This window comes from Panthera onca, chromosome B1 (genome assembly GCF_046562875.1).
Source record: "Panthera onca isolate mPanOnc1 chromosome B1, mPanOnc1 haplotype 2, whole genome shotgun sequence".
In the NCBI taxonomy this organism is placed as follows: domain Eukaryota; kingdom Metazoa; phylum Chordata; class Mammalia; order Carnivora; family Felidae; genus Panthera; species Panthera onca.
Window position 1 is genome coordinate 60021060 of NC_138342.1, and position 27429 is coordinate 60048488.

Consider the following 27429-nt stretch of genomic DNA (forward strand, 5'->3'; position numbering starts at 1 on the left):
CCAGCTATCAAACAGATGTAAAAGAAAATACATTTTAAGATGTGTAAGAACCCGGACAGCTAATAGCTCTCACGCCCTATGCCAAAAACTTCATTTGAGGAGATACCCCACGAACAGAAAAACAAACAAACAAACAAACAAAAACAAATGAAAGACCATGAAAGAGAATGACGTGTGGTAGAAGGAAGAAAGGCAGGGAATATGACCCACAAGGAGTGAAGGCAATTAAACAGAAAGACACTTTGAAATAGACTGAAAGAGATGCCTGGAAGATTCTTCTTTGAGCAGTAGAACTTAAATGACCTCTTTCTCCACAGATGCAGTATATTGCTTGATTCTATAATGTGGCAAATACTATGTATTAATTTTCAATTTTCAAATCATCTACATAAAAAGCAAAATGACATTAATTATAGTAATAGACGCTGGAGTTATAAAATAGAGTAAGATTAATGTAATGAAATAACCATTGGAAAGAGATTAGGAAGTGAAAAAGCGAAAAGTAAAGAAGTAAAAAGTGTAGGGGCGGTTGGCTAAGCATCCGACTCTTGATTTTCGCTCAGGTCATGATCTCATGGTTCGTGAGTTCAAGCCCCACATCAGGGTTCTCTCTCTCTCAAAATAAATAAATGAAACCTTAAAAAAAAATTTTTTTTTAAGTAAAAAGAGTAAACTTATTTCTGTTTTACTTAGGAGTCAATAGTTTCTATATGAGGTCAATAAATCCAACGTCATGTTTTAAATATCTTGTTTAAAGTCATAAAGGCAACAAATAAAAAAATACAATTATAACTTACAACATATGGGAACCAAATGAAACTGAGAGGTAGTGTCAGTTACTACATTTCTCTTCCTGGTCAAGCTCAATAATGTGTAAACCAGATTAAGTCAAGAATAGAGCTACCACTGTATTATATAAAGTTACAATAACCATCAGAAGAACCGAAAGCAAATGGATACCAAGGATTGCATCTGAGAAACGGCATGGTGGGAAGTGATAGTGGAGGCAGAAAGTCTTTATGAGTTATTTCATGTATACTTTTACCCTCGATGGAATCGCTTCTCGGCCTTTTGGCTAAGATCAAGTATACCCTTGATTGATGTAATCATGTCTAATGCTTAATCTGCAAATTTTAGACTGAAATGAATATAACAACTTGTTAAAATTTCTGTGCTTTAAGGGCGCCTGGGTGGCTCAGTCGGGTAGGCATACGACTTCAGTTCAGGTCATGATTTCATGGTTCGTGGGTTCAAGCCCCGCGTCGGGCTCTGTGCTGAACAGCTTAGAGCCTGGAGCCTACTTCGGATGCTGTGTCTTCCTCTCTCTCTGCCCCTCCATCACTTGCTCTCTCTCTCTCTCACTCTCAAAAGAAAAAAACATTAAAAATTAAAACAAATTTTTTTTTAATTCTGTGGTTTTGTCAGTGATTTTTATTCCCTGACATTCCAAAAAAGAATTTCAGGAGGCTCGGTTCCATGAGTTTTGGGTTTTATATTAATTAAAAGATGTTTTTCTTTTGGGGCACCTGGGTGGATCAGTTGGTTGTGTGTCCGACCCTTGGTTTTGGCTCAAGTTATGATCTCTCAGCTTTGTGCATTTGAACCCTACATCGGGCTCTGTACTGACAGCAAGGAGACTGCTTGGGATTCTCTCTCTCCGTCAGTGGCTCTCCCTGACTCGCGCTGTCCTTGTCTCTCTCAAAATAAATAAATAAACTTAAAAAAAAAAAAGCTTTTTTGTTTCATAAGCAAAGCATTTTGAATTTGTTTTTTTCCAAGACTTGCTTTGGACATCTTGAGTGTGTAAGAAGTCAAAGATAAATGTCTTTAAAACAAATACCTGATTATCATAAGGTGGCTCTAAGGCACATTAATGATTTAGGGGCTGCTACCCTCACTGTCCTACCCTACACTGGCATTCCTGCAGATCAACACGGGATGATGCACACACCTAAGCCTTCAGATGCAGGAGCTGTCAGCATTTTTATTATTCTGTACTACTCTCAAATATTATTCTCATCTAAAATTTGCCCTTTGCACGTTGAGATCCTTAAGAATGTTCTCTTCAGCTTACGCTATAAAAGTCATTCGTTGATTCCTCCTACAAAATTTTACAGAATCCTATTAGAGGCTTTCAACTGTGGGCTCCAAATCCCTGAACTGTGTGTCATTTGCAAACAGTACACGTATTGAGAACTCTTAAATGCATGAAGGGTGCTACACATGTTAAGGTCTCCGGAATGACTCATGTGTAATAGAACTGCCACAGCAACAGTTCTTGGTAGGTAACAGCCTTTCTCAAAACATGAGGAAAACAAAGCAAGATGATGTCATCAAGGATCAAGCCCAGAAGTGTACTACTGAATGCCTGGGCTTGGGTTTCCTGTCTGTTTATGCGGCTTGTAACAAAGAAAAGGGGTCACAGAAGAAGAGTATTTGTTGCTGTAAGAATGAGCCATCATAGGGGTGCTTGGGTGGCTCAATCAGTTGAGTGTCTGACTCTTGGTTTCGGCTCAGGTCATGACCTCACGGTTCGTGAGTTCGAGCCCCACATCTGGCTCTGTGCTGACAGTGTAGAGCCTGCTTAGGATTCTCTGTCTCCCTGTGTCCCTTCCCCATTCATGCTCACTTTCACTCAAAAATAAATAACTAAACATAAAAAAAGAAATGAGCCATTATATGTCTTAAGAGTTAGATCGATTTCATTATAACTTTAAGACTGCTGACAGTGACCTGGCCAGCTCATAGATGGGGCTCTGTCAGCAGCTAGTCCCCAGCTCCTGGTTAGATACAGACCTTTGTAAATGCATTTCCCTTGCTTGGAACACTACCATTCTCCTCACCCTCACCCCCACTCCCACAATAAACTTACATATACAATCGCCTACTTGTCACCTAACCAGTTCAACTCATCCTTTCCAGATGTCATTTCTCCCAGGAAGTCTTGTTGAATCTCCCAAGTCTAGGCTACATTCCCACACTATGTAGATCTCAAGGTGCCATGTCACTTCTTTAGTCATTTTCTCATGCCACCTATCACGTGCATTCTAATTATCTGCTTCTCGTCCATATCTGCTTCTGTACTGTAAGTTATTTAAAAGAATTGTCCTGTTCATTTTTGGATTCCCAGGCCTCTCACAGTGCCTGGGATATAATAGGTAACACATAATAATACGTAATACATAGTAACACTTAATAAGTAAGAGGTGTTGGATGGGTGAATGAATAACTTGCAGGTTCGGAACACCTTTGTGGGCATTCTTTTTTTTTTTTTTTAATGTTTATTTATTTTTGAGACAGAGAGAGACAGAGCATGAATGGGGGAGGGGCAGAGAGAGAGGAAGACACAGAATCTGAAACAGGCTCCAGGCTCTGAGCTGTCAGCACAGAGCCCGACGCGGGGCTCGAACTCACAGACCATGAGATTATGACCTGAGCCGAAGTTGGACGCTTAACCCACTGAGCCACCCAGGCGCCCGCATTGTGGGCATTCTTGAAGGACAAATCTGACTTTCAGAGATGGTCTGACCAAACTCACACAGTGAGATAGAAATCCAGACGTCAATTTAGTAATTTACAGTAAGAATTATGACTGTTGTGCCTGGTTGCGGAATTTTTCCAGCCTGCAGAGACTTTGGACAATGAGAAAAGAGGACAAATTCTAATCAGGAAGTTGCAAAAGCATTAAGGTGAGATGAAATGAGTGAGTTGGATATATATACTCTTCCAATAATGGTGTATCAGCTACCAGAATAAGAGAGGGGTTCCTTGAGCCCAAGAAGATCACTCCTGGAAATATGTTTGGATGGACAGAGCCAACTGTAAATCTCCCTTTTGACTGGCACATTTGTCCTTTGATTTTATTAAAAAACAATCAGTGTCTTGCAGGTCTATGAGCCATTTTAATCTTTTAGACTTATTTCGCATATACACTCATTTCACAACTACTCTATTCACATCACATATCTGTTCTATTAGTTATTATAAACTCAGAGGTCAATTTATTTCTGGGTTCTTTTACACTATGGTATCATCAGCATTTGAGTTTATCGGGCAGTTTCCATTTTAAAAATGTCTGAAAAGCACCTACTATATGCCTAATGCTATGCTAGACATTATATGTAATAGTGATTAAATGGATGGGCTTTGGGTCAAAAAGACCTAGGTTGGATTCCACCTCTATGAAGTAAACATGTGAACCCTTGATTTCCTCATCTGTTACATGGAGACGATAACATTTATTTAAAGGGTTTTATGAAGGTCAGATGAAGTAAAATCTATGAAGTGTTTACAGCACAAACTCTCAATAAATGTTATCTATATGATAATATTTACAACTTAAAGGTACTCTTTCCAGTCAGAGTCACCTCTTACTATAAAAGAAAGGCAAACCCAAATTAATAGTTTCAGAATTAATAATAAATTATGAGGGTTTTTTTTCTAAGTGTAGGAAGCACTTCATGGATTTCTGTTCTTATCTCAGGTACTGTATACAATAATAAATAATGTTATTTATTGAGAACATCCAACATATGTAACATTGTTCTAGGAATGAATGGTGATGAACAGATAAAGAGAATATTCTCCTATTCTTGCAAACTATCCATGTTGGATGTAGTTAGCTCTCATTCTAGGTAGATTTTTCAAGTATCTTGTTTCACTTAACTTTGGTACCCAAATTAATGACTACACAGTTTTCTTATGTGGAAAAAAAAAATCATTTAAAAATGATGGTAAGTTCATTCAAATGTTACCTTGGCAACTGTGAAACCGGATTTTCTTGATTTGCTTACTAAGCATTTTCATTCATTTCATTCTACTGACCCTAATGGAGCCCCTAACCTGCACCAAGCCCAGTTACAGGTGAGAAAGAAAAAAGCATCCCCTGACATCCAGGAGCTGGTCTGGGACTATCACCGTGGCCTTGACGGTCTCCTGTTGAACGTAAACGATTTCACAGAACATCAACATCAAACAAGGCCACTCTGTGGCCATGATGGATTATGGTAAAAGCAAGACCTTCCATAATTACATCTGAGCACAGACAAAACATGAACACTGTCCAAGCCACAGCACTCACCGAACACCCTCCTCTCTTGACTACTATGGGTGATGGCTGATTCTTTAGCAATTACAGCTTTAGCCTCTCTACTTCTATAAGATCTATTAAGATACCCAATCATGAAATTATGCTCACTTGCTGACAGTAGCCAATCCAGAGCAAAATGTCATTCCTTCAACCCTCCTCCAAATTACCTAACCCAAACCCAATCCTGTATGTTCTAACACTTACTCTACAATATCTCTTACTGAAAAATTCACAGTTCCCCATGCTGCACATTCTTCCTCACTGTAACTTGTTCAGTCGTGTCCCTGGTGGTCTTTGGCTGGAGGACACTGACACGAAAGGGAGTATCATAATAAATACAAAGGTTTATTGATTAAGAAATCATTTAATATTGGGCTCAGCTGCATATATCAGTAAACCTAAAATAAGTGGCTTATAAAAGAAGTGTTCTCTCTTATATAAAAGAAGTCTGAAGGTAAAGAGTACGGGGCTGATGTGGTAGCTCCAAATCAGGGATTTGGGCTCGCTCTTTCTTTCTCTTCCACCGTTCTAGCACGTGCCTTCCAGATTCAGGGTCAGCTCATGGTCCACCAGTATGACTCCTGGAGATGCAGCCAAGTGTCCATAGTCCAGGCAACTGGAAAGGAGTAAAGACAGAGGGATGATAGGAGTGGTTCCCACCTTCATCAGCTCCCTTCAAGAAGCCTTCCAAGAAATTCTACACATCACTCCTGCTTGGAGCTCACCAGACCTCACTGGCAGAACTTAGTCTTGTGGCCAGCATTATCTTCACGAAAACGTGGGAAATGTTATGTGTTAGCTGGGCACATTGCCAGTCTGAACAATACCAGGGTTTTACAAAGGGAAAAGATGAGAATGGGTATTGATCGAGTAGGGTTCATGACAAAATTATTGACATAGTAATTTGGATTGAAAAAATAACTCTTTCTTTTCCTTCGGTGTCAATTGGGTTAGTTAATGGTGAAAAAGAAATTTCACTTACAAGCAATGTATTTACAAGCATAAATGGCCCGATTCTTTAGGAAATTATGGTTTGATGGCGTTACAGGGTAGGAATTATCAAACAGCTAAAAAAAAGAAAAGGAAAGGAAAGCAAGGAAAGAATCATTCCACAAAGATTTTTGATGTTTAAAACAAGAAATGCTCTGGAAATGTCATATTCCTGGAATCAGCAATGTAGGCTATTTGCAACAAGACCTTAAAATAACAGAGTTCACTCTTGTTGCCCTCATCGTTCTAAAATTTTTGAATTCAGGGATGCTTGGGTGGCTCCCAAGCACCCGAGTTGGTTAAGCAACCGACTTGATTTTGGTTCAGGTCATGATTTCACAGTTCCTGAGTTTAAGCCCTATCCTGGGCCCCACGCTGACAGCATGGGAATCTCTTGGGATTCTCTCTTTCACTCTCTCTCTGTGCCTCCCCACTCATGCTGTCTCTCAAAAATAAGTAAACTTTTCAAAAAAGTAAAATAAGGTTTTTGAATTCTTACAGACCTATCTGCCACAGTAAGCAGAGGTCCTCAAGTTATGAAATCAGTATGTCAATAAATATTTAGCTAAATTAAATCAACATAGTAATTTATCTGTGTCCACAAATATGCATTGAAAAATTTTTCATTGCAATCCCTAGTACTTTCTTCATTGGTATCAATATTATTAACAATAACAATAATAATAATACATACGATATTTGGGGTCATCATGAAAGGTCAGATGCTGTTCCAGGTGTTTTACATGAATCATCACATTTAAACCTCACAAGAACCCTATGATTTAGTCACTGTTATTATCATCTCCTTTTTTTGAGATGAGACATTAAAGCCATAAAGTGTTTGATTTACCCTGGTTGGTAAGGGGAAGAACTGTACTAAAATCCAGTAGTCTCAACCTGAGATGCTAAAGCCTTAAGCACCTCACTCTACCTTCTCCCTACCCCACCGGGCAAAGGAAGCATAGTAGGGAGCAATTTACTAGGGTAGGAAGATTGCGGGAAAGCAGACATTCAAGTGAACATTTTCTTTCAAATTTGACATCCTCTTTGGAAAAACTGATGTAACTGAGTATAGAAATCATGTCAAATCAATTTCCTTGGGAAATGGTCATGCCTAGATTGGGGTTTTTACTTAAAAAAAAAAAAAAATAGAAGAGGGGCTCCTGCGTGGCTCATTCGGTTGAGCGCTGACTTCAGCTCAGGTCATGATCTCATGGTTGTGAGTTCGAGCCCTGTGTCGGGCTCTGTGCTGACAGCTTAGAGCCTGCTTCAGATTCTGTGTCTCCCTCTTTCTCTGCTGCTCCCCTGCTCATGCTCTGTCTCTCTCTTTCTCCCTCAAAAATAAAATAAAAAAGATTAAAATATTTTTAAAAAATAGAAGAAATACCTGATCTTTGTATACTTATTAGAACTCCAGGAAAGCAATTATTTTTTTGACCAAAGATAAACATTCTTAACACTTCATATATTCTCTCAGAATGTCTCTATGCATGTATATCTGTATATACACATTTATATATAATATATACATAAATATTTGTAAATGCATTACATGAGTTTCACACTGTACACACTGTTTTGTTAATGTTTTACATAACAGGTATTATTTATCTATTTATTTTTAACGTTTATTATTTTCGAGAGAGACAGACAGACAGAAAGGCAGAGAGCAAGTGGGGGAGGGCCAGAGAGAGAGGGAGACACAAAATCTGAAGCAGGCTCCAGGCTCCGAGCTGTCAGCACAGAACCTGACATGGGGTTCAAATCCAAGAACTGTGAGATCATGACCTGAGCCAGAGTCGGGCGCCTACCCAACTGAGCCACCCAGGCTCCCCTCACATACTTCTTAAAATGTTAATAACGTTTGTCTATAAAACTTTCCTTTCTTTCCTTCTTTTATTCTTAAAAATAATGGATTCTTTAAAAACGCAGACTTGCTCTTACACTGTTCTCTTATACTGTTCTCTTTCCTCGTGTGTGTGTGTGTGTGTGTGTGTGTGTGTGTGTGTGTGTTACACTTCAAAAGTTACACGTTTAGGTTTTTCCAAGAAAATACCATTGAAAGTAATCATTTTGTGCAGATTGAAATATTGGTAAGGAAAATAAAAATGAAGCACATTTCATAAATTAGTAGAGACATAACCTCAAATCTCCAAATTGAGCAAATGTAGAAACACAATATTTAACATAGAATTTATGTTCTTATATCCTTATGTTCTTATATCCTTAGTTACCTGATGGTTACAATAACTTTTAAAAGTGCAAGCTGCATGACTTTTTCCAAAGACATAATTTTAGGCAAGACATACCTTCAAAGTTTCTTTTTTTTTCTATTTAAATAAATGTAAGAATTTTAGTAAATACCATCTTTGAGATAAGACTATATGACCAAATTTATATTTCTTTAAAAAATCCTTTAAAGTTTTTTTCTATCATGTAAGTAGTACTCCCTCATCATTATGTCATGATTAGTTCAGGCCAGTTGTACTGTTGAAAAGCCAAGTATTTCTAGGGTGCCTGGGTGTCTCAGTCAGTTGAGCATCTGACTTTATCTCAGGTCATGATCTCATGGTCCGTGAGTTCAAGCCCCGCGTTGGGCCCTGTGCCGATGGCTAGGAGCCCGGAGCCTGCTTTGGATTCTGTGTCTCCCTCTCTCTCTGCCCCACTTGCTCTTTGTCTCTCTGTCTCTCTCTCAAAAATAAATAAACATTAAAAGAAATTATTCCAAAAGGCCAAGTATTTCCTTATAGTCACACAAGGTAGTTCTTGAGAATCCCTGAATTACCTAGCAATTTGATATTAAAACTATGTTCTTGGAATATTTGTTATCTTGAGAAGTTACAAGACTAATGACTTTTGGAATTCCCATGGAAGGAAAGAAAGCTAGGAGTAAAATCACATCTTCCGCATACCTGACCAAATAATTTGGGAGTACATAAATCCAGGTTTAAGACAAAAATAGTGATTCCAGGAAGAATACTAAGGGACACACTTGATATTTACAAGATTTATAACTCTATTTTGAATCCCTCTTTTCCTATGAGGTCTACTTTTGTCTGGATTCTTCCAAATGAACTTACAATTTTTTTTTAGTTATGGTCATAAAATTTTAATACACACATTCAGAAAGTTCCAGAAGCATGGCATCCAAAGGCCAGTTTCTTTGTGGCCTACCCTATCCCTGCATAGGACAGACTGTACAGGAGTGGTTTATTCAACAAATTAGTCATTTATTCACTTACGAAATTTAAAGCCGCCTATTCTCATTGAACTTGAAACAAAAGCTTATTGTGTTTATGGGGAAATACAATAAAATCTATACATAAGATAGCCTAACCCTGCTAAAAGTTGAAAAAGACATTTAAAAAGACTATCTAAATTCATAACAAGAATACTTCAACTATGGGTCAATGATAATAGGATTACATAATTTTTAGAGGTATGCAAATACAGTCAATTAAAAAAATTTTTAATGTTTATTTATTTTTGAGAGAGAGAGAAACAGAGGCAGAGACAGAGAGTGAGGGGGTAGGGGCAGAGAGAGAGGGAGACACAGAATCTGAAGCAGGCTCCAAGCTCTGAGCTGTCAACACAGAGCCCGACATGGGGCTCGAACTCACGAACCATGAGATCCTGACCTGAGCCAAAGTCAGACGTTTAACTGACTGAGCCACCCAGGTGCCCCTATTACTGTCAATTTTTAAGTAATGATGGGGCAAATAGGAGCATTCAGAAACTATGAAAAAGTGGTCATCGCATAATTTTGAATGTGTGGTACCTGGTCAATTGTAAAAGAAAATACAAGAAAATTTTAAAACGTAGACATGCACTAAAGAAAGGTTAAGTACGTACAAAACGTTTTCTGCAATAACTAATAAAATCAAGAATATGATTATTTAAAGACTAATTGTAGTCCATAAAAATCTTTCATAGGACTCTGACTAGTTCAGCCATCTGACTTTGATATATTAATTTCTGAAGTAACAAAATGCCAAATATTAATCTGAAATCCTAAAGTCATAAAGCATTAATAGAATACTCAAGTTTGACATGTTTCCTAATTCGGTGTATGATAGTTACAGACATTCTGTTTTCTGACCTTACCACACTCAGACCAGAGGTAGTGAGATTCCACAATAATTTGGCATAGATATGATTCCACCGATGTGACAAACTGGTTTCTGAAAACTACATGCAAAGTGGATTTTTTTCTTTTTCATATATTCAGATGCATTTTTATTCCACTAGAATAGTGTCGTGTTTAAAGGAATTGCATTTGAATCAGTTTGTAACATGAGTTCCTCAGAGATAAATGTCTTCGTTACACTTACATGCTTCCTGTTGAAATTCATTTCTCCCTCCTTTACATTTCCGGCAAAATTTCCACGTACATGAATGTGTCATCCTGCTAGTTTACACTCTCTCTGAATGTACCTCGACTATTTTTCACTTACGTATCCCCTAGTGGAGTAGTTCTTAGTCCCAAGGGCACATCAGAATTTTCTTGGAGGTTCTTTAAAAAAATGCCATGTGGGCCTGCACCCCACACCAAACCTACTGAATCGAGATGGGGGAATGGAGTGTACATTTAGAAAAGGTTCTCAGGTTATTCTGTTTATCTGACTTTTGGTTAAGAGCTGGAGAGCTCTGGTCAGCAAGGCTAAGAGGGGTGTTTGAGAAGTGACTAGTGGAGTGAATTCTTTTTTTTTTTTTTTTTTTTTTTTTCGCATTTATTTATAATTAAGAGACAGAGTGCAGGCAGAGGAGAAGCAGAGAGAGAGGGAGACACAGAATCCGAAGCAGGCTCCAGGCTCCGAGCTGTCAGCACAGAGCCCAATGTGGGACTTGAACAGACAGTCAACCAACTGAGCCACCCAGGCGCCCCTGGAATGAATTCTTGTGCAATGTTCCCAAATCCTCCATACTTTTGAGGCTCCTCCATTCAAGGCATCCATCGTTCAGCATCCCTCATTCTTCTTGTCTATGCTTATATCTATCTCTCATTTCTATCCTTGCCTATCTCTGCTTTCCACAGCTGTTATTATTCCAAAGGATACTCCTCTCCATTTTATCCTGCCCCGTTTCCTGTAGGGAGAAACTGTGAACTACTTTACTGTAGGGGCTATCTTGAATTTCCTTTTATCATCTTCTTCCACCATCCCAAGCCCTCTAGATCACATATTTTATTGTGCATCATGGCCTAAAATTATTTTATGTATGGTTCCCTTGTTTATTATATGTTTCCCCTTAATAGAATGCAAGGTCCTTAAAAATGAAGACATTATGACTTATTCAAAGTTTTATCCCCGGTGCCTAGAAGAGGACCTAGTTCTCAAAATGTATTTGATGAGTAAATGAACTAGAGCATTCGTTTCTTGTGTGTTTAAATGCAGTTAATTGTATGTTACATTTGCCTAGTTCCTACTGTATCAAACAGTCTGCTGCCTTCAGTCCCATCTGCTACTTACTGCTCTGCAAAAGCCATCATGTTAAGGTTTTAAAGGGCCAAGTACTTTTATTTTACTAGTATGTCAAGGTACCCAACAAATCAAATTCATGGAAGGCCTGTTTTTGAAGAAACTAGAAATTATATATTCTTTAGCATGGATAAATTCGAAGGTGAAGAGTAGAAAATTACAGACATCTAAATGGAGCCAATGCATTTGTTAATAATATAGGAAATGTTACTTATACATGAGAGAATTTCTTAATTTTAGTTGAGGGTTTCATGGGTTGACTCAGTAAAATGACCATGATGTAATATTTAACTCAGACCTGGCCCTCTCTATAAAAACTCAAGATCAATTATATGAACAAACACATAATTATTCTTGGGTTCTATAGCACACCTTTTAGCAGAGTCAAAGTGAGTTTGTTTCTACTATACATATAAAATATTATCAGGATCCGGATACCAGACTTCAAAGTGAGTGGCTGGCTGGGAGCACTGGCCCATAGAGCTGCCTTTAGCCTCCTAGTAGGTGTGGGAACCATCAATTGTTCAAGATAAAAAAGAGTAGCTACTTGAATTCTACTTGAATTTCTTGAAGTTGTTCCTCCCTGTCTCTGCTTAGCATGCAGAATGTAGAGTATCCAACATGACATGGGGAAGATTTCCTCTCATGTGCAAATTCCAGAATGCTGTGAGTCATCAGGGGTGCTACACTGTGATGCAACCATTATGACGCCCCATGGTACCCGATGATGAACCATAAAATGTTCAAAATTGTTAGTGTTAATGGGAAGTAGGTACAAAGTTCATGGGCTTGAAAATACTGAAGATTATTTCACTTGCTCTGTGAGTAGCTCCATTTATAAGAGTCACTTGGTTCTTCAATGTGATTAATAGAATGTACCTATCATAATGCCAAGGCTAATAATAATAGTTGCCATGTATTGAGCACTCCGCATATGCTAGATTTTGTGTTGCTTGCATAGGTTATCTTATCTCATTTGATCTGTTTAACAGCAGGTCGGTAGCTTTATTTCTATTTTCAGATGAGGAACCCGAGTCTTTCAAATATTAGGTGGTTTAGTTTGTGGTGGAATTTGTACATGATTACCCAACTGGTGTGAATTTACAGCTCATACTACGCACTAGCAATCTGCCCCTATCATTCTATGTTCCATCCCATACCAACGGAAATCATCACCCTCCACATTTCCAGTTGTAAAAAGACTAAGCAATTTCCGGTGTAAAGAACTCACTTCCCTTCAAAGTGAACCATTTCTGATGACGCATGCACACAACTTGCCTTCGTCTCACTTGAGAAGAAAGAGTAAGGGAAAGGGAACAATGGGACCAGAACAAAAGCGAAGCCTGAGAGGAGAGCCGCGCCACAGTCTGAACTCTAAACAAAATCCCTGCCATCTTTTGAAATCTGAGGGCAAGGCTGTGAATCTGTCTGAATCAGAATCTTCTCCTCCAGCCACAAAGCAGGTCCCTGCTTCACCCTGGGATGGGCACTGCCGTCTTCCTGGTCTTTTTTTCCATTTTGGGGCATACTGTGTCAGCAGGTATTCTTTCCATTTAAGCTTTCTGCTGGTAAGGACATTAAGCGGGGGAGCAAAACTAAACTGCATCCTTGTTTTCCATGGCAGTCCAAATCCTTCTTATCATCTGACATAACAGAATTACTTTTCTGGCCCACACCACACTGAGCTTCTGGAGAGCAGGGAACGGTGATCAGTTAATCGCTCTCTTTACTGCCTCCACCCCCCACCCCACATAAAAAAATAAAACAAGCAGATGACACCAAATATACTCTCAGCAAATGTTGACTAGAAGGGAAGGCATGAGTCACGACTGTTTATTTCATCCTGCTAAATGTATGGTATTATTTAGCCCACGACCTCCATATGCCATTAAAAAGTAAGTAGCTTCACAAAAGTTTCCCAGAATTAGGATAGATGTACTGTGATCCACACTCCTAAAAGGGCTGTTGCACTGGAAGAGATACGTATCTTTAAGACAAGGAACCAGTTAGAGAGAGGAAGAATGATGCTTTCTTTTTTTTCTTCAAGTCAAGGAAAATCCAGTTCTGGAGCTGTGTCTCCATCAAAGTTAGTCGAATTGAGCAGCTCCCACCCTCTTCATTTTTTCTTCTTGTTGGGATTAACTGCCCTACCAGATTCTAACTGGGCTTCCTCAAAGCCGGTGGTTTTATCCTGGGATTTGTGGTGCACAGACTTGGGCACCCCCTTCATTTAAACGTCAATACCCTCCCAGCAGTGGTTATTACTTAGGACCAGGTATTGTTCCTCCCAGAAGCTCTCTTTACAAAGATCGGTTTACTCCAAATTCCTTTATCAGAGTGGAGAGAGATTTTAGAGTCAGAGGACCTTAAATCCATCTGGTTTCTGCCATAACCAGGGGTGTCAAGTCCTCCTTGTAAAACAGGGAAAAATGATTCTTAAGCAGCAAGGTTACTGACTGAGACGGGGCAGGTAATCCTTTAAGCGGTTATAGTTCGGCAATGATAGATGGTCAATAAATCCTCATTTTGATAAGGACCTTGGGACACAGACAAATGGGAGGGGAGACGATTTGAAATTCTGGCCGCTTTCCAGCAGTGGGGAAGAAAGGGCTCGCGGTCGGGATAAAGGGCCCATCATAAATAAAGTCGCTCCTCATTAGGGGGCGCTCTCTCTAGCCGTTTCACGGACTTCATAATCTCTGTTAAAGGACATCAGCCTCTCCTTGCTAAGTCGCTCTTGGTCTTAAAGTACTTCTACATCTTAATAGGGAACTCTTCTAATCAATCCCTGTCACTTGTAGTATTAAGATCAACCAAAGTCTACACGGAGGTTCTTCAGGTGGTTTGAGAAAGTGGGACTTTTGACTGTCAGCCACCAGCTCTCCAACTCTACTCCCACCCTCGAATGTGGAGCGGGCGTATTCTCAGCTCGCAGCTAGGGTTTAATTTCCATTTCCTCCCGGTGGCTCTCCACGCTCCGGGGAGGTGGGGCGCCTGCCATCCGCGTGTGGTTTTGGGGTAGTAACCTCTTGTAGCGCAGCCGCCCTCCTCCACCCACAGCGGAGGCCGTGACGTCACGGGCCTGGCCCGGGTCCCCGCCCGGCCTATAAAGCCGCAGGTGCGCGCCGCGCCTCCGGAATGTTCGCACACCTTTTGCCCGCGCCCGACTCGGAACCGAGGGATCCCGAGGCGAGCTGTAGGCGCTCGTCCAGCGCCCGAGCCCGGCCGGGCGGCGAGCACGGCCGCACACTCCCTCCTTTCCCCTCTCTCTTCCGCCACCTTCTGTTCCAGCCGCGACTCCCGGCCGAGTTGCCCCAGAGACCGCGACGCCGCCGCTGCGCCGAGGGACCAATGAGAGCCCCGCTGCTGCCGCCGGCGCCCGTGGTGCTGTCGCTCCTGATCCTGGGCTCAGGTGAGGGCATCCCGGCTCCGAACTGCCGACCTGAGCTTCTCCCACGGCGGGAGGCGTCCACGGCAGCGCACTCCCCAAGGTTACTGCCGGGGAGGAGGAGAAACGCGGGCAGGTGCCTCTGACGTCCCAGGTCAGGAAAAGGGTGCCGGAGAGTTCCCGAATTTTTTACTTTAGTCCAGCTGGAGGAGACCTCAGAGATCCTGTGCTCCAAATTCTGCCTTTTACAGAAAAAGAAACCGAGTCCAGAAAGGTGAAGCGATTTCCGCAGATCTTAGAGCAGTTAAGTCTTAGAGCAGTTAAGTCCTGGACTTGGAGCGCTGACTCCTGCCTAAAATCTCCATCTCCTCTGTCTAGTGATTGTACCTTTACCTTCCTAGAGGCCCTCCCAGGGAGAAGTAAAAGCACCACCCTGTTGCTCCTTTAGTGAGACCTATAAGATAAACCAGGGGCCTGAAACTTTAGGCCCCCAAATCTCACCTGACCCCCCCCCCCCCCAGGTTCTTCCCTAGGTAGGAACAAGAATAATGAAACACTGACAGGAAGAGTCCTTACTATCAAATAGCATTTATGTTGTTTTACAGTTATGTATGTCACCTTTTTAAAAATATGAACACGTGTCAAGAGAGTCTGATATTTATATCTAGAACCCATCCGTTCAAATGGGTCATTCTAGCGAACACAAACGCATTTGGCGTGTGAAGTGATGGGACTCTACAGACATTACCTATTCAGTAATTAGACGAACTTGCCTATATGGCAGCATTATTTGGTGTGGAAGGTAATGGAGACCGTCTGTGGAAAAGAAAACCTCGATGAAAGCAGCTCTGTAAATTGGAGCAGCTGAGTTTGCTTGTTGGCAGAATGTGAAGATGCTTTCATAAGTGACTCAATCCCAAACAATAGCACATGTGCAATAACAGCTTTGATATCAGAAGATAAACATTTCCCCTGAACCCAGCTGACTGGTGAGAAAGGCACTCACTCTGCTCTACCTTTTCTTTTCTCCCGTTGTTCTTTCTCCCACAGCCCATTATGCTGCTGGATCAGCTGCCAACGACACCTCCTCTGGGAAAGGGGAACCATTTTCTGGGGACCACAGTGCCGATGGATTTGAGGTTACCCCAAGAAATGGGTCCTCAGGAAGGGAGATTTCCCCTGTGAGTGAAACGCCTTCTAGTAGGGAACTGTCCTCGGGGATCGACTATGATTATGCAGAAGAGTATGATAACGAACCACAAATATCTGGCTATATTGTAGATGATTCAGTCCGAGGTGAGTGGAGGATAAGGCGAAAACATAGCCTAGAAGATGTGTGTTTGTATGGGCAAAGCTGCTTCAAAAGAAGAGCCATTCCCTGTCTCTCGGAGTGGTTTTCTTGCGTGTACGTGTGCTGCATATGCCTTGGGGAAGCTAGGATGGAAGGAGCTGTGTGTGGGTACATCTGATATGTCTGGAGCTCTAAAAATGGTTAATGTCTATTAAGTCTACTTTACAAGTAGGAATTGTTAGCATTTTACAAAGATGATAACTGGAGGAGGTGGTTTTGCCCAAGCTTCCACGGCCAGCAAGCAGTTGAGCCAGGATGAGAACTCCAGTGTTTGATGGTGATCCGATGCTCTTTCCCATTGGGCCACACAGCCTCCATGCTGAGAGACAGACATAGACATCAACCAGTCATCAGCTTCTGTGTCTACTCCCCATACAGAAATTCCCTAAAAACCTGCATTTTAACACAAATAAGGGAACAGAACAAAGTAGTGGGGAAGGACTTTAGTGGGGTTGGACTTTAGCTTTTAAGTACCCCAGGTGTTGAAAAACAAGTGTTTCTAAAACACGACAAAAATAATAATATAACCTTCTGGAAATATTAAAGAACAACTATGGATGGATTTCAAATTGCTAAAAATCATGATTTAGCCCCAGATTCCATGTGTTAGTTAAATAATAGTGACCCATAGTTTTGTTCCTTTTTGCTGTTATCTGATGTTTAGAAAAGAGCATTTGCTTAAAATGAGAGTACCAAAGTAAGAGGTTAAGTATTGTTCGTTACCCTCATATTACTTTGGAGTTTCAGGACAGATGAGGTCATCAGTAAATCTAAATATCCTAGAGACATCCAATATGGAGGCAGAACATAATGCCCCTTCTCTCCTGACCTTAGTTTCCCTGACTTCTCCCCCTCTGTCTGCCTTGCAGACCTGGTGAAGGGACAGCAGGTGATACCACAGGGAGAATTACTGGGTTAAGCGACAAGTGGAAAAAGCTTTAGGGAACACTCCACTTTACTGCTTGTTCAATAACTCGTGCTTTTATGTGAGGTGGGGGAGAGGTTCATTTATATTTCTTTTTGGAAGGATAAGAGGAGAAACTGTTCTCTTAAAGATGTTTCAAGTCCTTAACGTTTCAAACGGACAAATAAACTGTTAGCAGTGAAACTGACTAGTGCCTTGTGAAATACAGGGAAACTGATGGGTGAGCTCCTTTGAAAGGCTGTTGAACCCCTGGGGTTGCTGTCTGTTGCAGCACTTCAGCATGATGACGATTTGTCTCTGTCTACAATTTGCAATGTATCTGATAACATGCAGTAATACTCATTTAAAGTGTTTTCTTTTAGACGACTTATTCTAATTTGTGTTGCTTATTTATCACCAAATTTTCAATATAAAAATTGCACAACCGGTTAAGCATCGCTCCTAATTTGACTATTATTAATGTCTTAATAACCTGCTAAAATCCTCATAATATTTATTTGTCGCTTCCTTGATCACAGGGTTCTATCTTTGATACCCTTCCCTATATTTCTAATGTTTTCTATTTAATGGGACATTATGCAGGACCATTATGACTAATGGTATTATGACATTATGGTATCTTCCTCTTTTCACTGGGCTCTGTTTGCTAAATACTTGCTTAGATAAGCCTATTCAGGTACTAGTATAACAAAACACACAGCTCCAACATGAACACTCCTCCCTCCCATATTTAGTATGTGGGAAAACTATGCCCTGTATAGCAATAACACTGAACGAATGTTTCTGTAGATCAAAAGAGTTAAGATGACTGACTCTCATCTCAGAAGCATCAGGTACAAATATTTCTAGATTCCTATTTTTCAAATAGATTGACCACAGAAATGAGCCCCATGGAATGAATAATTATAACCTGTCGTAATCTGGGAGTTGGAGAAAATTGATTAATTCTAATATATAATTCTCCGTTTTTTCCATCCTCAAGTAATACACAGTAATTCCCAACTATGATAATGAGCACAAGACCGAGATGCATATATAAAATCAACAGATACACTAAAGCACCAGTTTAGTCAGTAACCTTGACCTATCCAAGAGAAAACATAGGACAGGGGGGAATGACAGGTTTTGATACCCCAGCACTGTCATTCTCTAGCTGCATGTCCCAGGGCATATAACTTGTCTTCATTCAACTTCAGTTTCCTCATCTATAGCATCTGGATAACAATACACTCAACCGTGATCTGAGTTTAATCAAATTAATGCTCCTTACCAAGAACTTGGTATATATAAGAAATTCAAGAAATGTGCAAGATATTTCCTCGTTTTTTTTAGACAGGTACATACTATTAACAATAGTAATAATACTGGTACAAATAAATTCAAAATATGTTTCTAAGCTTATAAAATAACGAGGAGGTTCAGATTTTCAAGCGCCACACCATTCAGATATTCTCTTTAACCAGTTATTATATATAAATTTGGGTTAAATAATGAGAAAAATAGGGTTATCATGCCCATGAGCTCTCACTGCTAAGACTTCTTTCTCCATGTCTCCAAGATGATATGCAAGGTGAAGAGAGACTGCTGTCAATAAATCGTGTCTATTTTTTTTTTTTTCAGTTGAACAGGTAGTTAAGCCCATGAAAAACAGGACAGAAAGTGAAAAGACTTCAGATAAACCCAAAAGAAAGAAAAAAGGAGACAAAAATGGAAAAAATAGAAAAAACAGAAAGAAGAAAAATCCGTGTGATGCAGAATTCCAAAATTTCTGTATTCACGGAGAATGCAAATATATAGAGAACCTGGGAGCAGTAACATGCAAGTAAGTTTTCCTAAATTAAAAAGAAATCTATTTACAACACGAGGTCTGAAACTCCTAGATGCAGAAAACCATTTATTTCTCTAGTGTCAAGGGTCTGTAAACTTTTTCTTTTCTTTTCTTTTTTTAATGTTTATTTATTTTTGACAGAGATAGAGAGAGAGACAGAGCATGAGTGGGGGAGGGGCAGAGAGAGAGGGAAACACAGAATCCGAAGCAGGCTCCAGGCTCCGAGCTGTCAGCACAGAGCCCGATGTGAGGCTCGAACCCACGAACTGCGAGATCATGTCCTGAGCTGAAGTCGGATGCTCAACCGACTGAGCCACCCCAGCGCCCCCGTAAACTTTTTCTTAAAGGACCAGGCTGGCAAATAATTTAGGCTTCTTTGGTCGAGGTTATGTATGTACTTACAACTAAAATGTAACCATTTAAAAATGTAAAATCATTTTAAAGTGTAATAACCATCCTTGGCTTACACACTGTTAAAAACCCGACGAATGGCCAGATTTGATCCACTGGCTACAGCTTGCTGACCCCTGGTTTTATAATATACAAAACAAACTATGTAAAAATATACAAAAGGTTTGCAAAACGTTTTTTTTAAAAAAAAGGACCTAAAGGTACTCTTCACATAATGCTCTATACTCCCTCCTCTCAAAAGCTACTGGCACATTAAATGATAGTGGAATGTATTAGCTGCATCACAAGTGACAGAACTCATCAGGTGGTCATAAAAGGAGCACAAAGAATGAAAAGGTGTGTCTTCTTGGAATATCACACCCAAACTAATCTCAACTTGTTCTTACACTGATAGATCTTTGGCTTGAATGCATTCTGTCTCCCGATTTTGAAATACAAATAGATGGCATGACTTTTTTTTTTTTTTTGAGTGTTACAATTAAATGCTAAAATAGAGAGAATGCTTTCAGTTACTATTATAATTTTTGGATGTGGGTTGTTTCCAGATGTCATCAGGATTACTTTGGTGAACGGTGTGGGGAAAAGTCCATGAAGACTCACAGCATGGTTGACAGTGATTTATCAAAAATCGCTTTAGCCGCCATAGCTGCCTTTGTGTCTGCCGTGAGCTTCACAGCTATTGCTGTTGTTATTACAATCCAGTAAGTATGGCATAACTTAAAGATTCCTAATAAAATAATGCCGGGTTGGTTTATTTTCAGTATGCTGTCACAAAGTACTATATCCCATTTTAGATGAATTATTCTATTGGTGACATGTGATCCTTGGTCATACCTTTACACTTCACTGACAAAGATCATAGAATTAGGTCAACATACATATTACTTCGGCCACCATTGAAACTTCATATGTAAAGCTATTTTTCAAAAAGCTTAGAAGTATTTTGAACTTAAAAGCAGATGGTTGTGTTTCATGTCCTGTTTCCACTCATGGCTACTTCCTAATCTCAGACTGTTGATAGCCACTATGAATATCTTTAAGCTTAAGGACGCTTCCCAGAGTCTAATGAAAGCCTGGTTCTGGTTCACAGTAGGTTGTCAGAGATCCTGCTTTGGCACGAAAACTCACAAAGAGCTTCAAACCAGGAGCCAAGAAAAGATACATCTGTTTCTGTTAAAACGCAGAATTTGGAGTTAGAAATGTCCTAGCACGGTACTGATTTACATAGAACGTGCGCCTATTTGTAATTGTTAAAGGTAATATGGGAACTCAATTATGAAAGAAGAAAGAGGGAAAGAAAGAAGGAGAAAGAAAGGAAGAAAGGGAAAGAGAAGAAAGAAAGGAAAGAAAGAAAAATTTCCTCCGTAGGGGCAGGGCGTAGGAAGCAGGGACAATTCTGTCACTGTTCTACTCCTGCAGTATCTGCCCTGTGCTCATAATAACATCATCACACTTCATGACCAACGAATGTTAGAAGTAGACTGTTCCTGGTAGTAGGCACTGGTGGGTATGTCAAAATGGCATTGTCTGTCAAACAGAAGTCAGTGACTTAAGGAAGTTGGGGGAGGGCGTGAATGGCTCTATAATGACTCATGTGCTACTAGAGCTTGGGAAAAGCAATAGACTCATTATTCTAATTTTAGGTCTTGGTAAATTACTTTAACAACTGGACTGTGTGCATGATCTACCACTCCTGCCATTCAGGAAACAAGGAGTTATCTTCTGCCATTGTTTACTATTATTTAAGATGCAGATTAGATAATAATAAAAAGACACATAAAAAAAAACTGTTTTATGATGCACATAGAGTTTGATGTGTGATTTCATTTTGTTTTGCACACCCTGGAAATTATTTTGATCTGTTAGCACCTCAAGCCAGATATGCAAACGTGTTCAGGAAAAATATTCTCAGATGAATCATTATTGTTTGACATAGAAGGATAGAAGGGAAAAAATAGCCAGATAGGAAAGATGTTTTGAAATAATTATTTAACCTTGTGATCGTTCAGGTTGAAATATTTAATAATCCTTTGGAAAAGTGTGGAAAAACTTTTGTCACGTTGGCACTCCTAAAACCAAGCAGTGACTTTTCTCCTTTTCTCCCATATTCTTGTGTTTGGAACATATAGCAAACACTAGCCCAAGCCACATTTTGCCGTTTTTCCGTAGTTGAATTTTTTTCCCAAACATCATGTCAAAGTTTTTACGATTTTAGTAGGAACATTTAGTGGGTGGACTAAAGACCTACCAAAAATAGAATTTCTTGTACAGCACCAAGACTGTTTTAAACAATTGAATTTTAACAGAAAGTAACAATAAATAAAACTAAAAGGAAGTATTTATTATATTTAGAAATCAAGAAAACCCAACTTGTTTGGAAAAACTCTAACCATTTCAATTAGTTTGTACAAGTGTAAAGTCCTTTCGTGGTAAAACTATACCATCTTTTTCTTCCTCCAGTTAACACATGGCAACTGTGCTAAGTGTTGATGAAAAAAGAATGAGATCTTGCCATTCGAAACAACACGAATGGACTTAGGGGTATAATGCTAAGTGAAAGTCAGACAAAGACAAATTGATTTCACGAAGAAAGACAAAATCATTTCACTTACGTGCGGAATCTGAAAAACCAAACAAATGAATAAACAAACAAAAAGCAGAAATAGACCCATAAATACAGAGAACCAACTGGTGGTTGCCAGAGGGGAGGGAGTGGGGACATGGGCAAAATGGGTGAAGGGGAGTGGGAGATACAGGCTTGCAGCTATGGGATGAATAAGTCATGGGAATGAAAGGCACAGTATAGGGAATATAGTCCCTATTGTAATAGTGTTGCATGGTGACAGATGGTAGCTACAATTGTGGGGAGACTAGCATAATGTATAGACTTGTCGAATCATTATGTTATACCTCTGAAACTAACCTAATATCATGTGTCAGCCATTGAAAAAAAAATACCAACACATAACAACGTGTTCCATACCTTTTGAAAGTTTGTGTCTCAGGGCATATCTACTTAAATCCCAGTACTCTGGGAATATGTTTATATAAAGTCACCATGAGCATCCCCTTAAAAAGAACAGTTATAAAATATTCTAGAGCTGGGTTTAAGTTTTGGTTTGGTGTAGGATACAGTGTAATGGTCCATGAGGACTCGCAGAAAGGAACTCCCTGTACTCACGAAAACCCCAGTCAATACGGAGATGAATAGAACTTTGATGACCATAGAATATCTTGTTCTCTGAAGGCTTCGAAAACGATTCTTCAGGGAATATGAAGGAGAAGCTGAAGAACGAAAGAAACTTCGACAAGAAAATGGAAATGTACATGCCATAGCATAACAGAAGGTAATGAATGGTACAGGTTTGGGTTTGAAAAGACAACTTTAAATCATATCCTATAATTTTGAAAAATACAGCATTGGTTACCTCAAGAAAAGTGAGGAAAGTAAGTGTCCTCAATTATGGATACACTGTGAACATTGGCTACATGAAAGCCTTAGTTTTTGAGCATGAGATAGGTTCAATAGTGAGAAAAGACTATGTCCTAGTATCATAACAGATGTAAAAATGAGGCAGACACAGATCCTCTTTTCAACGCAGTTAGTGTTTAGTAGATAGAATATAGTGTAAGGAACCAGAATGCTAGGGCCAGTAAATTATGTCATATGAAAGGAATATGAAGAGTTTCCAGTGAAGGAGACAAAGTGCCATGGGATGTGTGTAGGGAGCAGGACAGGATGCTATATGTAGGCATTGGAAGTGAGCCTCCAAAGACTGATGAGATTGGGACAAGCAATTATGAAGGGAGAGGAAGATTCATACTGTGAGATGGACGAGGTCACCTGAGAAACTTGTGAAAAATGGCCTAATTCAGATGGGTGTTGGAGAGAAGGTTGGAATGATAGGTTGAGCTCACATGGTAGAGAGCCAAGGCAGGGTGCGTGACCACAAACATGAGAAAGTGGCGGGAACAGGATGAATATCCTTTTAAAGAAAGGAAGTCAGAAGGGGGCAGAGGGTACAGATTTGAAATATACCTTGGTTAAGATATAGTTCTTGTTTATAAGTTGTTGTGGTTTTGTTTTGTTTTTTTTTTGTTTTTGTTTTTTTTTTTTTTTGGAAAGAGGCAGAGTTTAGCATGTTGTAGGAAAGGTAAGGAGCTATAGAGAGGAATGTTTTATTAATAACTAAAGTGGACAGCTGAGGAAGCAAACTTCCAGAGAAAGAGCAGGCGAAGAGATCAAGGACACATTTAAAATTGGTCAGAAGGAAGAACTCCATTTTCTCAGACATTCAGGAAGGATGTCACATCCTTAAACCATCGATACTCTACCTTCATGGGCTTAAGAATCACTTGAGATGCCATTTAGATGTGCATATTCCTAAACCAAACCCTAAATCTACTAAATCCAGAATTTCCCTTTCTAGTGAACACTGCAGATGCGTGGAGAAGCACTGTTTCGCATTGGTTAAGCACAAGTATTATGTTCTGAGCCTATTACCGAATTAGTATGCTAGCTCAGTAACTCACGAAGTGGCTGATTATCTATGCCAACCAAGGCTGTACTCAGTACTTAGCGCGGCAGAATTTATTATTGTGTTGGTCTTAAGCTAAGACCACCACCATGAATAAAGGGAGCTTTTTGGTTCTTTAGTGCAACTGAGATCTCTCAAAGGAGGTCTGAAATGATTTTTGGAAAAGGAATATGCTGGCCTGGCACGTAGTGGCAGCTATTAACTGGTAGCTACTGTTATTATGCCCTTGGTACTAATTATCCCAAATTAACTGTATATCACAAATATACTATGCCACTTCATCTTTCTTTTTAATTATGTCCACTGCACAGATTTGGTTAGGAAAACTAATTCCCATGAGTGTTGTTGGTTTTCACCAGGCAGAATTTGATGAAACAGGCTTCAGCGTATGTAATCCTCCACCTAAGTAGGCCCATAACCAAAGCAGGTGTGAAAGAGGAATTCAAGTCCAAGTGATAGTCTGTCCCTGCAAAGCTCTTAGCATTTTTCACAAGACATTCAAAATGGACAGAAATTCTGATTCCTGATTTTTTTGGATGTTTTCTTAAAGCCCTAATGAAATAGAGCTTCTCGCTAATATTTTATTGTATTTTTGAACAGGGTATCGGATCGGAGTCACTGCCAAGTCACAACCACGAGTGATGCGCTGGCTCCTCTTTTCGGTGGATCATAAGAAAGCGGAACCTTTTCGTTCTGATGGTTTTAAACTTTCAATTGCCACTTTTTATGCTAAGTCTTATTTCTGTACATAAAGATGCATGGAGATAAAAAGTATTTTTTCAAGTTGTAAATAATTTATTTAATATTTAATGGAAGTGTATTTATTTTACAGCTTATTAAACTTTTTTAAGCAAAGAGATTGAGAGTTTGAATATTAGTTTTGAGACTGCCAGGCTGTAGGGTATTTTTCTCCTAACACTTAGGCGATCATTTCGAAAGCTCCTTCCGTTGTAACCTTCAAAACTTACTTCTTTTCTTAGAAAGCATTCTTCATGGAAAAATTATAAACTAGAGTCATTTAGTCCTCCTACAAATACTAATATCTTAAACCAGCCTTTCTTATTCTGTGTAGAACTTACTCCAAGTCCTGGTCTTTTAAAAACTTATAAAATCAACATGTAGTCCTCCCTCTCTGTCACAGTAGACACAGATATTAGAAAAGAAAGAAAATCCACTGCCCGATCATGATCATCATCACAGACAAGAGTAAGTGTCAAGATTACAAATGAGGCACTTCAAAAGAATCAGGACATATTAAGAGACCTTCTTTCTCTAATATCATGACATGAATCTATAAAGCACTAACACCCATTCCTCCTTTTCCTCCCATGGCTACTATTTTTTTTTTTTTTTACATTATTTTAAACAAATACATGTGCATTTGTGGTGAGTGCTCCTTCAAGAACATGAATTCCTTGGAATGACCCAGACTTTGGTTCCTGACTGGCCAACTAAGTTACCTGCACACAAAGCAAAATGAGCCAACCTTTATAATGTACGGGGCACATTTTGAGGAACTTTGTATAATTCCAGCAATCATCCCACAGAAATTCATGAATGCAAGGTGCCTAAAGCAGAAACACTTTCATTTCTCTCTAGAGAATTTCTCTCCAAATCCTTGTCCACTGATCACCTAACCCACTGGTTCCCAGCCTCAACCTGCGCATTATCACATGAGTTTTGGATGTCTCAATGCCCAGGCCCCCGTCCCAGAGTTTCCTATTTAAATGGACTGGTGTGGGTCATTGATAGCTGTATTTTTAAAAGTTCTCCAGATGTTTCCCATATGCAGCCAGTGTTGAGAACCTCTGATTCATCTCTGCTTGAACATCTTCAGGACACATTTTCCTCAACCTCATTCATGAAAGACTATGGATGATTCAAGTATAGTGCTACAGATACAAGACAGAAAAGTCCTGACTTTGAGACATTTGCCAGCCAGTTGGTGGGAGGGAGTATGTCTTGTCAATACAGTGCAATAAATAATTGGGTGACATGTGTACTGGGGATCCATGGGAGTCCAGGAAGCTGTCACCTAGCCTGGCCTGAATGAGTCAAGGAGGACTTTCTAGAGAGTTGCTAGCTGAGATTATTCTTGAAGGATGAGTGGGAGTTATGTGGCGGTCACTATAGGCACAACCCAGCTTACCAGGTCATGAAACAGTATGACCTGAAAGGGAAAATACATAAAATAGTTCAGTATTACTGAAACCGAAAGTGTGAGGTCAACAGAGGCTATAAAGGAAGCAGTGAGGGCAGGGTCACCTAGGACCTGTAAGTATACTGCAGGCCAGAGGAATCATTCAAGCCAGTTGGTCAAGGGTAGAAACTTGATCAGATTTGCATTCCAATTAGGTTATCAGGCAACCAGGTGGGGGAGGGACTTGAACCAAAGCCAAAGGTCAAGAGACTGGCTTGGGAGCAGTTGAATGAACACCTGAAGCTGAGAAGGTAAATTGGGGAAAGAAAAAAACAACATGTATTTGAAGATTTGTTAATAGATTAAAAATGATTTATTATAAAATGACTATGGAGGGAGGGGCACCTGGGTGGCTCAGTGGGTTGAGCCTCTGACTCTTAATCTGGCTCCCTTTCCCCATCTCCCTCACTTGTGCTCTCTCTCTCAAAACAAAAATAAAATAAAAAATAAAAAGATAAAACGACTGTGGGTAATGAGATAGGGAAGAGAAGAAATCTATGATGGCCTTCAAGTTCTTGGCTTTGGTGGCTAGGCAGATGGTACGGAATATCTTGAACTAGTTTATTGAATATTCTAGATGGGAAGCATGGCTTTTTATTTATCCTTGACTGAAAAATGGCTCTTCTTTATTTTGTAAAGACTATCCTTTCTAATTTGTAGTGGATTTATGGGGAAATAAGGACCAGCCCAGCCAATTAGTCAACTGAATCAACCCTAGGCCTCGCTTCACATCTGAGATTGAACCTGTGAATGGGAAAAGTCTGCATGTGTGATAATGGGTTCAGTTTTGTATCTGTTGGGTTAGAGATTCCAAGAGATATCTACTAAGCAGCTAGCTCTACAAATCTGAAGTTCAGTGAGTTGAAGAAATTACATATTGGGAGTGGTCAAGTATATATATATGATAACTGAAGCCACGAAAGTGCCCAAGATTACCAAAGGAGGTTATAATGAGTCCAAAGAAAATATATTTGTATTAACAAGTCTCCCCAGCTGTGACCACACACTTGTAGGGAAAAGCCAGGCAACTATAGCCATTGTGAAGGTTCTAGGCATTTGCCTGCTATCCCATGTACTTTTCTAGCCCTTAAAACAAAAAGTTTATTAAACCATTGCAGTGGAGTAGAAAGAAAAAAAAAAAACAACTTACTTTCATAACAGAAATAATAATCTTAAATTTATTGAGTACATAGTTATCCCACAGATCATTCTGAGTGCTTTACACATAGTCA

The 27429-nt window shown here is 39.7% G+C and overlaps 1 protein-coding gene across 2 annotated transcripts; it reads left to right on the plus strand.

The window, feature by feature from the left end:
• The first annotated feature begins 12291 nt into the window (after window positions 1-12291).
• AREG (amphiregulin) lies at window positions 12292-24856 on the plus strand. 2 transcript variants are annotated; one of them, XM_060654863.2, is made up of 7 exons: window positions 12292-12377; window positions 14848-14968; window positions 15995-16240; window positions 18841-19042; window positions 20005-20160; window positions 22707-22806; window positions 24598-24856. In XM_060654863.2, exons 1-6 carry the CDS (start codon window positions 12318-12320, stop codon window positions 22798-22800), a joined length of 879 nt encoding a protein of 292 aa, XP_060510846.1. In that variant the 5' UTR covers window positions 12292-12317; the 3' UTR covers window positions 22801-22806; window positions 24598-24856. The 2 variants fall into 2 exon arrangements, with proteins under 2 accessions (XP_060510846.1, XP_060510844.1); XM_060654861.3 differs by lacking the exon at window positions 12292-12377 and having other exon boundaries at window positions 14650-14968.
• Window positions 24857-27429: the final 2573 nt, after the last annotated feature.